General features: G+C 39.0%; 1 protein-coding gene across 4 annotated transcripts in view; it reads right to left on the bottom strand.

The window, feature by feature from the left end:
• opcml (opioid binding protein/cell adhesion molecule-like) overlaps positions 1-14,393 on the bottom strand; it is a 285,958-nt gene that overhangs the window by 58,156 nt on the left and 213,409 nt on the right. For all 4 annotated transcript variants that reach the window (XM_081615739.1, XM_081615740.1, XM_081615738.1 and 1 more), the window contains one exon: positions 8,123-8,358. In XM_081615739.1, coding sequence (XP_081471865.1) covers positions 8,123-8,358 — 236 coding nt within the window. The remainder of the gene's footprint in view (positions 1-8,122; positions 8,359-14,393) is intronic.

Here is a 14,393-nt window from a genome sequence, read left to right as displayed (position 1 = left end):
TGTAGACTCCTGTAGGAACAATTAGCATCAGTTCAGGGGCCAAAGAACAACCTATTAACAGAGGATCGGTGAGTCGTGATGCTAGAAAAGACACACTCGGCAACAAACAGGAAGTTGTTTGGTGTACTTCAAGTTTGAGAGATTTTTAAACAAATAAACAAACAAAAAAATAGAGCAAATACTGTATCGTTTGTCAGCTGTAAAACTAAAATAACTAAAAGTGTGGCATCTAGCAAGATGTGGTTTGCTGCAACGCAAAATCTTTAGGCTTCAAGTGAAACACAGACTCAGTTAAAACAACAAGAGATGACATAGGACTGAGTTATAACTCATAGGCCGTGGGTGACATATACTGCTTCTGCAGAATAAAGACCAAGTTAACAAGTCAGCTGCAAACAGGGAACCAATCAAATTGAATAGATGTATAATTGATCATACAGTTTAACCATCTTCTGGATTATTCACCTTTCAAAGAATACCACCTTTACTACCAGATCTCAACTGAGTCTTTCACGTCAGCAGTACATACGTCTGTTCTCAATTGTCATTGGCAGGTTTTCTCCCGTTGTCTGTATTTTAGTTGGATTTATGTTTCCGATATGCCCGATTCATTATTGCCGTGTAGATACTTCAGAAAATTTGAAGCTAAACAGGAAAACTATCATTTTAAAATTCATAAAATTCAGTAACTGGGATATAATCCACACTGAAAAATGACTTTCCTGTCCACCAGCACAGAATTTACATATTCAGAGAGACAGCGATTATATGGTTCGGCCAAAGTCACACAGAGGGAAACGCAACCCGCACAGAACTAAAGTAGTTTTATTTGGGATTACAAGAAAAAAATGTCTTGATGCTGTTTCACTTCCTTTGGTTTTTTTTTTTTTTTTTTTTTTTTTTTGCACTTAGTCACTATGGTATATATTACAAAGAGCTGGAAGATATTATTCTTTCTACTGGTGTGTTTTCTTCTGTGGAGTTGTAATGGAAGCAGACTTCCCACACAGCTGGGGGATATTAGTTGACAAGGTCATTGGGCTGATTAATGTCGTCTTTACAGTCTCTCCTCGACACACTCAGCACAAACCTCCACTTTAGAGATTCCAGAGAGCTGAGCAGCCACGGGATCGAAAGGTCCCACTAATATCCCCAAAGGATTTACTGATCCGTCGTTGCCAAAAAGATATCAGTATACCATTTACTGCTTTATTGGTAACACCGGGGCACAGCATAATCTCTGCCATTTTCTCACAAAACAACAGCGGTACTTCCCCCGGTTTACCGAGCGAGTTCAGCTGCGTATGAGCATTCTTGTTTCATCGTGATGAAGAGCAGTGCGTGTAAAATGACTCCACATGAGCATAAAAGAGCGCCAGCATGGGTCCTTGCTTCTCTGTTCTTTCACCGGATCGCTGTCCCTCCACCGTCATAAACAGAGCAAATATGGCATTGATATCGCAAACAGCAAGCCTGCATGAGCACTACCATTATGTTTACGAACGTGACTTGGAGTGTCTTTGTACGAACTGAGACACGCAAGTTAACAAAAAAAAAAATGGGAGTGAGGAGCAAAGAGGACCGAATACGAAATGCTGTCAAAAAATTAGGTTGCCAATTCTTTTTAATTGAATTTTGACACAATCTTATTTTTCTACTCATGAAAAGGTCATTTAATTACAAGAAAGTTCAAGAAAGACCTCGTTTTACTTCTTAAATTTATGATACATTCATGAAAATGTGTGTTCTATCTAAGACTGAGGGAAATCAGACGAGAGACATTACCTCCTAATATCTAGTCCTATTCCAATAGAGATGGTCCTTGCAGACGTGTGCCACCTTTGACATCATCAGTCTGAGGAAATTTTAACCCACTCCTCACATTTGAAGGGTTTCCCAGATTTTAAGGGGTCAAGTGTGGCAAGCCTTTAGTAACAATCTGAGTGAAAATGTTTTAATTACATGTACAGCTTTACCCTTTAAGGACAGACAGACTTCAGACAAGCAAGCTGAGACGATATGTACCGTCCATGCAGTGAAATTGATTAAACAGAATAAAACCCTTTTCACTCAGAAAGTTTTGTTTTCTCAAAGTGAAAAACGCTAAACCTGCTTTTATGCATTTCTCAGATAGGATCTAAAAGAAGCCATGTACTTTTTCCCAGATCAGACTCAGGTCTTCCATGGTCAATTGATTGTTCTTGTACTGTAATTTGTTGCAGGCAGCAGTAGAATAGCAAATATGAGACAAATGCTGATGCAAGACTACAGTAAGATGCGCAGTGCAGCTTTTGCAACTTATATTCTACACCCTGATTCCTGTGATGTTCCATAGAACAGGTAGTGTAAGTCTGTGCTAACACATGTACATCTTGAAAAAATAATAATAATGCCGTATTCAAACTCTATAATTTAGAATTTGTCAGACTTTTCTTGCTTTCTTTTACATTTAAACTGAATGAGGAAGATGAATTGCAGCAGACTAAAATTATGGTCAAACATTTTGGCATTTAATCAATGTTGTATTTTGAGGCATTAACATTTTTTGCTCAGGTCATAATGACATATAAGACCAAATACCACAATGTACATTCCCAAGGAGTTTCATGAGCAAATACATAAAATTTCTCATGAGAGTCAATATTTAAACTATTGACCCTTCTTTGTAACTTCAGAAAGGTACTTTCGATCACTTTGTGGATGTAAACATCCAGGTTTTATTCCTACCTATTGCAGTCAGACCCTTTACTCTATCAGAACGCCCTACATCTGGACCACACAGAAGTCGTGATCACAATCCCTTTTTCCTTCTTCAAACATTGACTTTTCAAATAATTGCAGAATGCTATTTACTTAAGGTTCCATGTGAATGCTCCCTCGCCCATTTGCTGCGTGCCGATCTAATTGTGCAGTATTGAATATCCTGAAGTTTTCCTTGCTTCAGCTGAACTTCTCATCATGGCTTTCTTGATGATCCGGTAAATTGGTCTTGGCTATTTTTTTGCTCACGTGTAAGGCCATTCAGATGTATACCAGTGACAGACGGAGCCTTTTATTTCTTTTAATATATCGATTTAAAACAGTCATGTTTAGCAGCGCAAGATTTCAGGGGATTAAGTTGTATTTCAGAAGACATTTTTCTTCATTGATTTGTTTTAAAGATTAAAGGGGTTCATTGTATGAATGGTACATAAGCAATCCAAACATTTTGATGGAGATTTAACCTTTGGTTAGTGCCTCCATTTTGGCTCTGATCTATTATTAGTCAATGAATGTATACTGTGTACCTCAAGTTTTAAAGAGGTAGCAATACAAAGTTCTGTTTAAAGTTCATGGATGACGTTTCAATGAGACCAGAATTACACTTTAAAATTGTGTTGTGTCAACAGTGAACATTACCCTGAAGACACGATGTTGAGGGTGAAACATGGCCGTGGCAGCAGGTCCTTTGTTTCAGAAGACATGAACCTGATCAAATATGATGGAAAGACGAATGAAACTAAATTCTCAACAATCCTAGAATGAAACTGTTGAACGGGCGCGAACCACCTGAAACTGGTGAAGGACAATGACCGTAATCACATAACCAGAACTACAAAGGACATGCTTTCTGCCTAGCTCTATGGCTCATCACAGCCGATCAAGAACCCGAGTGGAACCTACTGATGACAGTTACTGTGCACATCCATTCAATGCTGAGAACATAACACGTTGGCTTAAATTGAAAAAAAGTTAATCCTGCTTTTATCCAATGTTGCGTTGTATCGCAGAAAGCAATCTCGTTTCCTGCTGATCAGAATCAGGACTTCCATGAACACTTGATCATTAATCTACTGTAATGTGTCGCTGGGAGCAGTGAGAGGAATGGCAAGTGAGTTGCATGTGTCGCCATTCTAACTTGAATGTTGTACCCAGAATACAAAATTTTTTAAAGGAAACTGTAGTTCTGAACAGCACTTAGATTTGTGTTTTAAGGAATAGGGTGCGCTTCCGAAGAGTTATCATTTATTCAAGGTTGTGTGATGTCATAAATAAAAGTAAGCAAGCAAGCAAGTTAATCTGAAAGCTCCAAATTGATGTCGTTTTTTTGATTAGATCTAATGACCGATGTTGTCTTGATACATAAGTAAGAACGATAAAATTTTGCTTTTTATATTTTGTCGTTTAAAAAACTGCTTTTTTAAGTTCTGATAGAAAACACGTCATTTTCAGTGACGTCGTTGGGGAACACATTTACTAATTGATTTGGTCTCATTAATACCAGCGTCTTGATCTTGGTCCTTTGTGGTTGGTTCACTGGCTTCTGTGAACTTTCTTAGTCAGAATGAATGAATATTAACTATCCTGAATTATTAGGTAGTAGAGTTGTAACTGTAGCTACATTTGTCTCCAACAACCACGGATGGCTCTCCATTTTCCCAGTTTATGAATACGTTTGATCTAGTGACTCCACCTAACCTTTCAAATTCATTTGACAAAATGAAACGATCTACTTATACTAGAGACATTTTGCTCGTGGCATTGAATAGAACCATTTTTTCTGCATTTGGCCATGGTATTTTAGAAATCTGCAATACTTGTTTTAATAGTAGTTCTGAGCAGCACTTAGATTTGTGTTTTATGGAATAGGATGCGCTTCCAAGTTTGTTCAAGCATACTGATGTAATTTGGGTCTATCACAGCTTAAAGACTACAGGCCTATCTTTAATATTCCTTTTATTTCACACATTAAAAAATATTGGCAGAACAGCTCAGTTATTTTGTTGGAAAAATAAAAATACATGAGCCGCTTAGACAGCTTCACTCAATGTTTTGACTATTGGATTTTGTTTGACTCTTGGACATCTACTGTACTGTTTTTTCTGGATCTTACACTTTTCTGTTGACACCTCAGATCGACACTGTTACGACCGGCTCAAGGTCATGACCAAAACAGGAGACCATGCAGTGGTTAAAGTGCAGAAAATAAACATTTCTTAACAAAAACTACATTGTGAAAGTCAGTGTCAGTGGCGTAATGCAAATGCTTGGATGTGTTGTATGAGTGCATATGGAAGTGTTGAAGTGCAAAAACAAAGACAAGCTCAAATGTGAGTGCGGACCCAACAGCAGAGCACCTCAAGCGCCAAGAGGCAGAGTGGAAGGCGACCCCAAACCTCAAAACAAAAATCATCTGCTGCCTCTGACTGTGCGCCTTTTATGCACCGATTTTGAAGAATCTCTGAAGACATATTAAGTCCCGTTCTAATAAACCTAACTTGTTCAAATAATTAGAATAATAGTAGTATAATAAGGTCAACTGCTATGATAAGCTTCCTTTTCTGTAGTTTGGGAAGTCATATGTTTAAAGAAAGTAAGTTGTGGACAACCAGCAAGCACATTGTTGAACTCGGGTGAGTCGGACACAGACATTCAGTTTATTTTAGTTCATCTCCTGAGGATAAACAAAAACCCCCTGTGAGGTCCTGACAACTCTTCTCAGCACAAAGGACGTACATAAATAATCAACTAATCAAGGATTATTTTGTGGTGTACTCTTTTACAAGCAGAAGGTTGGTTCAGGATGGGCATGTGGCGTGAAAACTGAAAATGTTGAAGGATTTTCAGGGATCAGTGGAGACAGGCTCTTGGTGGGGACTCCCAAATGAGTGAATGGTTACAGATAATGTGATAAGGGAGACATGCAGGAGGGTATTTGTTCTGTCATCTGGGAGTAAATGATGCGGCGGCTGGTGAAGGAAGAGGTGACAAAGGCCAAACAAAGGGTGTATGATGACCTGCATACCAGGCTGGACAGGAAGGAGGGAGAGAATGATTAGTACAGGTTGGCAAGGCAGAGAGATGGAGATGGAAAGGGTGTTCAGCCGATAAGGGTGATTAAGGACAGGGAGGGAAATGTACTGACAAGTCCCAAGTTAATGACGGAAAGATGGAAAGCACTTTGAAGAACTGATGAATGAGGGAAATGAGAGAGAATGCAGAGTAGAATAGGTGGCTGTTGAGGACCAGGATGTAGCCGAGATTAATACGGATGAAGCGAGGGAAAGCCACTTGGTCCAGACAATAAGCCTGTGGGAATGTTTTAGGTGAGGTGGCGGCAGAGGTTTTTACTGGGTTGTTCAACGAGGTCTTGAAGAGTGAAAAGACGCCTGAGAAGCGTTTTGGTGCCAAATTTTAAGAACAAGAAGAACTGCGTCAACCGCAGACAAAGCAAAACTAATGAGTCATACCATGACGCTGTGGAAAAAAAGAGCAGTACAAGATAGGCTTAAGTCAGAAGTGAGCCTTATGGTTTCATGCCAAGAAAGAATAGTCAGATGCAAATTTTGTTTGTGTGATGCTGGTGGAGAAGTACAGAGATGGCCAGAGGGAACTGGGTTGTTCCTTTGTAGATTTACAGAAAGTGTAGGAAAACTGTGGTACAGCAGGAGGAGGTCTGGAGAGGTAGTGGCCCATGGTATGTACAAGAACAGTGAGACAGCAGTGAGGTGTGCAGTAGGAGTGGGACTGCAAAAAGGTTCTATTCTTGGTCCGTTCTATGACAAATAGACGGCTTATAGAGAAGGTGATTATTTGTAGAGCAGTGGTCCTCAATAGGCAGCATGGGGTTTGAATCCAGCCCTCAAATCACACATTTTTGGTTCCAACACTGTGTGTGTGTGGGTTTTTTTTAACAGTATCCACATTTCCATACTGACACATTGTGGAATTGAAACCATTGTGTTTCCCCAATAATGATAAGGCCTCTAGATGTCAGCCACGTAAAACAGCAACAGGGGACTTTCAGCTCCCATGTAACGTCAGCCTGTCACAGTGTCACTCAGATATTACGGCTCCAGCACCACAGTTTTACTTTCACTAGCAAACTGCAACTAGCAAGATGTTGCTAGTTGCAGTTTGCAACTAGCCTCTTCAGTTTGTAATGTTCTGTTTAAAAGAACCAGGAAAAAGCATTTGCCTTTTTTCTTCTTTTAGTATCAGGTGAATTATGCATGTGTTGTGTGTACTGTAATACTCTAGTAGTTAATATTGTGATGGCAGTAAGTACAGTAATCAAAACATGGATTTTCTGTGAGCATCTAATGTCTAACTAGCTAATGTAACAACAGTGGTATTGTAAAATGCTATAGTATTAGTGCTTTCACACAGAGCACTTTAGCGGAAATATTTGTTTACACTGTAATTTAAGAACTATGAGGGAACACCTCCAGGATGTTGGCGTTCACACACTCTCACATGCGCCAATGAATAGTCAAAATGTTTTAATTCTGTTTTAATTTGTGTTATCTCCAGATCTGTTTATGAGACTGGAGTGGTGCAGACTGTACGAGCCTTTTCACGGTTAGCGAACATGGATAGATAGAAAAATGACATTTTGTGAATGCATAATATTTTGCGAGAGACTTGGCTAATATTTGATTTGATTAAAGCCAGGGTCTAACGCTTCGGGGTTATTCGTTTCAACATATTTAGATAACGTTGTTAATTAATGTTGGCCGGTGGTAATTAAGGTTATAATTTAATGAGAGAAAAAAATTCTTAAGTTAATAAGATCATTTTATTGTCTTATTGAGTTCCATGGAACACGTTTTACTCGAGTTGTTTTCTCTGCGGATTACAGAATCATAAACAGGGGATTCTTTATCTGCTTAGGATGGCAGACGGCTCAGTTCTGATGTTGCACATTCTCATTTTGATTCTCCATCAGATATCTCTACCAGCTAATGTAGTAATTATGTTTGATCTTTCATTAAATGTCTTCTGGTGTAGCCACAGGGTTTAGACTTCTCATAAAAATCCTTGATTACTGAGCTCAATGGCTGTAGAAAGCGTGGATTAAACTGATTTCATCATCAAGATGAAAGATTTTTTCTTTTTTTTTTATTGTACAACACCCGCTATTAATATTGGCAGGGAATTTAAAATCAAATTGCAAATGAATGTCAGTTTCATCATCAGGTCTGATACTCTTTAAAAAATCATCTAATCACACCCTTCAAAGCTTTCCCCTTTGATTTTTAGCCTGACAGCGAACACCCAAAGGGGACAAGAGATTGACATCTGGCAGCCGAAACGGATCCCTGACAAAGCTGCCGCAGCTCCGCGCAATCCGACGACTTACCTTGAACGATGAGATGCACTTTTGTGGATTTTGGTTTCTTGTTGGTGAGAATGGAACAGACGTAAGGTCCCTCGTCGTGAACGTTGACATTTTGGATCTGAATGCTGTACTCTGTGATGGCGGTGTTTTCCATCAGGATGACGCGAGGATCCAAAGACCACTTCTCCGTCCCCGCGAACAGAATGGTGGTACGGTTGAGCCAAGCCACTCGAGAGACTTTGCTATCGACGCTGCATCTGGGTGGCAGAAAGAACGATACAAACTATTAGCATTTTGAGCAGTGATTTGCGGTAGAAACGGTTGCATTGCAAAACTAATTGCAGGAGTGGTAGTCTGTCGTTACATGTTGTAAGTTGAGCCGAAAATGTCAACAAGGTCAAGGCTGCAAATTGGTAGTTTTGCCCAACGAATTGCATCAAACACATGGATAACATCACCCAATTAATTTATATAAGCATAGCAATATCGATCAGCCATTGCACGCACTAAGTTGAACTCATTACCCATTGTCACCGATTCTGTCCGTAACCTTCATGGACAGAATTTCTAGGCGGGAGCCAAGGTGTGTAGGGGATCTATCTATTTTGGTGACCTCAGAATCAGATCTCTTGTTTTTTGTGAATGATGTGGTTCTGTTGGTATCGTCAGAACGTGATCTAAAGTTTTCACTGGAGCAGTTGATGGTCAAGTATGAAGTAGATCGGGATGACAGCCAGCACCTCCAAGAAAAGCCGCGGTGTGAGACGGGAGAGAGTAAAGTGCTCGCCAAGTTACGGAAAAGTGAAGCAGGAGACGGACAGGTGGGCGATGCACCGCTCTGTCATGGAGAAGAGAGAGCCGAGCCAAAAGGTGAAGCTCTCGATTTACCAGTCAATCTATTTCCCACGCGCATCTAAAGCTAGAAATTGTCCAAGAAAAAGTTAAAAGAGCCACAACCAAATCAGCTGAAAATGTATTCCCTTTTGACCATAATGCTTTAGCGGTTGTGCCTTGAAAGCTTTCCAAGCATTCTCATAATTTTTCATAACCGCTAATAAAATTAGCCGTACCGTGCCAAACAAGGGCGTGCCAAAACCCGAGCCGCCTTCGCTGGAAATGACCCTAGTCTAGTCAAACAGTATCACGTGGCGCTTGGCAGCTATTTCTGTCCTGAGGATTCACTGTTTCTTAGCACAACAACAGAAAGTCCTGTAGTGACTGGTGGAAAGAACAAGTGCTGAAATCCCAAGAAAGATGTAGAGGCTGTGTAAACTTCTAACCATATTTAAGGTACTACTTCATAGGAATTGCTTTTTCTAAGCTGTATTTGATCCAACGAACCTACAACACGTCACATCCAACAAAACAGCAACCACAACGTTGTTAATTCGATGAAAAACTCGAAATAAACTAAAATGTAGTGAGAAGTTCAGTAACTGGAATATAATCCACACTGGAAAATGACTTTGAAACGGCAAATGTTACTTTACTTCAGTCACAGTTAAGTGATTACAAAATTTGCTGAAGCAGGTTATTAATCTGATCTAATCTAAAAAGTATCAGGTACACTTAACAGAGTCGGATGGAATGTCAGAGACTAATTAAAATAGAAGATATGTGATTTCTTTTAAAGCATGTGGTGAGATGAGGGCTCTGGCAACACTTGAAATATTGAGAAACATTCTTTGCCAGCTAGTGGACTTCATCAGGATCAGAAACCTTTGGCTTTCTTTTACAAATTTCAATATACAGATAAACAAACCTTGCCATCAGCATAGTCAAAATAACTTGTATTCAATCACAACATTTGTGTTAGATGGAGGCACAGGAGTGCAAAACAACATCATGGGGAAATAAATAAACCAAGCCAAGTATCAGGAAGTGAATTACGAACTGGATACATTTTCCAGAAGTCTCACAGTCCCACTCTCAACAATTACACACAACACCACATGTTAAAGAACCGTTTGCAAACTTTTACAATTGTGGAAATTGAAATAATGTCTTCAAATAAACCTTGAAATAATTCAATATAACATTCTGTCCTGGCGTTGTAAGATTTGGAAACCTTCGCTTCAGTTATATGCACTACTCTTGTACTTCTATGTAAATAATCCTTACACTTTACTCATATTAAACTTCTAATTTCTCTCGAGTAGAATGTTTTCTCTTCTCTTTCCGCTTCTGCGACGGTACAGCGCCGGTCTGTGATTTCTGCTACTGGCCAATAAACGCTGATAATTGAGGGGAAAAAAGGCATAGAAAAAAAGATAGAAAAGAAGAAAAACTGACTGTGAAAGAAGCAGTAAAGGGGCATTATTTATTACACTAATGGTTTCTGTGCAGCTCACAGACACCCGTAGAGCCTCACACAGCCAGAAGTGTTTGCTAACCCCAGACACTGTTCCTTGTAAATAGAGTTAAAAAAGAAATCATAGATTCACAGATTAGCACGTCCCTGCTGAATTGAATGAGTGTGTGTGTGTGTGTGTGTAATAATGTGTGAGAGGAATGTCATGAACAAGGCTAAGAGAGACGATGAGCAACAAGAGTGTCAGCAACAACATGACTAAAGGGCAGCTGGACCGAACAGAAAAGGCCAAATGTAGCAGCAGATAATATAGATGCTCCTTGTTAAATATATTAATTGTATAACTACAACCGTATTTAATTATTTAGTCATTACTTTGCATTAGTATTTCAAGCTGACAAATTGTGCAGACGTGGTGTTATGTATGCTGCAATTGAACTATTAAGAGACTGCACAGAAACCAGCAGGAGGTGTGTATGTGACGGGAGGTAACACGTCTCATTAGTGTTCAGCGGTGGGAGGAGAAAAAAAAAAGCAGGGTGATCATGTGCAGAAATATCTGCTGGAGGAGCTGTAATGGCCTTAAAAAAAATCTAAAGGTCAGTCAGTCATTAAACTGTGGCCTTTTTGTTTAAGCCGGCGGATGATGCATATTTTACATGAAATTAATAGTCGTTCATTTACAAAAAAAAAAAAAAAACCCAGGGTGGCACAACTGTTTTTTTTGTTTTGTTTTTTTTTTATGATCAGGGTGACTGTGGATAGCAGCCAGAGTGCTTGGCACTATTCCCCACAGGAAGGAGACGTGAGTGTGAGAGCGCCTGTCCATCACGCTCGTCTCTGTCACTCCCTGTGACGGCACAAGAGCTCCAGACTGTTCCCGACCTCTCGCACACCGACTTCTGGAGACGGACGACGCTGAACTGAATTAAGCAGTTAGAGCGCATGTGTCAAACTCAAGGCCCGTGGGCCAAATCTGGCCCGCCGTCACTTTTTGTGTCTAGACTAAACACGGTTAAATATTATGTCATCATTCAATGCAGTTTTTGTATGCCTACTGCCAAATTATAGCAATCAGTCCCTTCAGGTTTTTGAGAATTATTGTGGAAATTCACACAAAATGAACAAATTCCCACACTTTTTTTAGCTAATAACTGGGAGTTTAATGCAGATTATTTTCAAAAATTGTCCAAAAACTTTACTTGTACTAAACAGCTACCTCAGCTTCAACTGATGTCATATTATAGTCCATGATCTAAACAGTGAGTAATAAAAAAGTTGCAGATATCGTCATAAATAAGCGGAGATAAAGCAAATATTTCCAAATTAGCACCACAAACACTTTGATTTTTGATATTTTTTAATCCCAAAAAGAATCCCAAAAATACTGGAGGGACTGAAAAAAAATTCAATAATTTTATGTAATTTTAACAGTTTGTGAATGGGTTTTTATCAATACATTCTTGCACAACTGGCCCTTTAAGAGCATTCATGACCTTCATTTGGCCCAAAACGAAAATCAGTCTGACATCTATGAGTTACAGAAACTGGTTGTAGGGGGAAGAGGCTGCCCCCAGACCCCCCAAAAAAATAAAAATAAAAGCTCATTCTCACTTGGACCACTGAGCTCTTGGCTGTGATTGGGATGTATGCTTAAAAAAAACAAAAAAAGACCTCACATGTACCTTGTAACAGAATACAGTGCTGTGAAAAAGACATGGGTGCATTACATCATGTCATCCACGTCCTGAGGCCAAAGAGCCGTCACTGCCAACACACTGTTTTACTCCTAGAATGCTATTTCTCCAAAATGCACACACACAAAGAATTGTTTCCCCCCCAAAAAGCCTGGAGCATCATCAAGATCATACCAAACTTATTCTCTCATTGAAATCCAGTTGCCATCAATCTAAACAAATGATTGTCATTTCCTGGATAACTGGGAATCTACACTAATGTACAGTGTGAGGTTATTTTTATTTTATTTTTTTTAAACAGACAGACCTTTGCTTTCTTTTTTCTCTATCAGCAGAAGTTTGATGCCATTTCCACCCAGCCTCTTTCTTACTGTTGAGTCATGAAGCCCGAAGCTACAAATTTGTTATATCTTTATTGACGTATAAAACTGGGGTTGCATTGGGAAAAGCTTATTCCACAACAATTCTGACTGTAAACAAGGACAACAAACAACCTGATTGGGACAACTCTACTTACTGCTGCTCTCTTCAAAGCCGACACAAGACGACATTGCTGTTGACAAGTCTCAACGGCAATGTTCCCACTCTGCTTCCTCTACCAGAGTATTCCAGGAATACCGGATGATGTGTTATCGCTGCCACACGGTGTGTGGTTTCAAATATTACAAAGAACATGCATGTCTTGGGTGAGGAGCAGTTTTTTGAAAGGTAGAAAACGTAGAACAACACTTATTCTGTGTCCTCTTGTGCAGCAGCTTCAAAGGCTTTTATGAACTGAGAATATATGAATATATGAAAGAATATAGTTATTTAAATCTGATAACCTGAATAGAGCCTCAACAGCAACTTGAGCAAACACTGTTATTTTGGAGACAAACTGATTATAAAGCTGCAATCCTATAATAATTATCTATTAGTCTGTCAAACAAGCTAATTTACAGAAAATGGTTGTAAATTGTTTTTATAACAATTTTTCTTTATTGCACAGTCAAATATAACCTGATACTTTACTTTTATTTCTGTAATTATTCTAGCTGCCAATCAGCATCTGGCACCTCTGAGGTCATCCCAAGATGCAGGTGTTTTTCTCGAGCTTATAGTTAAAATAATAAATCAAGATGTGCCTGGCTTATGTTCAAAGACACTTTGTTGACTTTGAGGGAAAAAAAAATTAAATTAACAATTTATGACAGACTCAAACCTCCTCTGCAAAGCCAACAAGTAGTTTTAAATAGACTCTCAGTAAACTAGAAGGATGGGTGAAAAAAGCAGTTATTAAAAAAAATGCAATGTCAAAAAGACAACTTTTTACGCTAAACATTTTATTAGAACTCACGCATACTAATATATGATTTAAAACTGAACACAACTCAATTCCATGTTAAATAATTAACACAAATACAAGTGTTATGAAGAACCAATTCAAAAAAGAAAAACCTTCTCAGCTCCCCTCACTGTCCTCTGCAGGGTCCAGTTGTCTGTCATTTTGGGACTTAATGGAAATACCAAGGTGAGATTCAGCGTGTCGATCTTTCTAATGAGACTATATAAACGTCAGGGGCAAAAGATGCAACAAGTAAAGTTTCAGAGCAAGAAGAACCAACATGTCGGCCTACAGTTTCCTCAGCAGGCCTCGTTCTGATGAAACTCAATGTTGCTTTCATTCCTTTCTTTAACCGATTAAAAATAAATGAAGTCCATTGTTGCTGATTTTTACAGACTTATTTTCATGAAGGTAAGAATGGAAACTCTCACTTACAGCCAAAAAAAAGAAAAATCGATACAGACAGGTGAAGTGTTTTGATAGAACACTATTCACACCTGGCATTAAAATCCACCCTGAAAGACTGACTGATCCCAGTTAGCCGCTTTGCATGGAGATGAGCCGAAACTCTACCCATGTTGCAAATGGAGTCGGGCTCAGGACTCAACATTTCTGCTGATATTTCAATAAGATAAGATGCGTTCAGTCCGTACAGCTAGTTTATTGTGACCTTTACTAAGATTAGTCACATTTTGAAGACTTATTTCAGCCACAAACTCTTCAAAAGCATCACTGTGAGGCTTAGGAGATACAAAGAGAGAGGGGAATGTGAGGTTTAACAAAATCACATTTCACCCCACAGTCACTAGAGATATTAACCCATAAAAAAGCACTGTAGTAAAACAGATGGCAGCTAACTCACATACACTTTCATTAGTTCATAAAAAAATACAAGTGGATATTCCTTGAAAAATATATATCTTGTGCTTTGCAATTTTTAACACAAGCTGTTTCAATGAG

This window comes from Poecilia reticulata, chromosome 14 (genome assembly GCF_904066995.2).
Source record: "Poecilia reticulata chromosome 14, P_reticulata-male-v2, whole genome shotgun sequence".
Taxonomy (NCBI): domain Eukaryota; kingdom Metazoa; phylum Chordata; class Actinopteri; order Cyprinodontiformes; family Poeciliidae; genus Poecilia; species Poecilia reticulata.
Note: the sequence above shows the minus strand (reverse complement) of the source record. Positions and strands in the feature narration are given on the sequence as shown.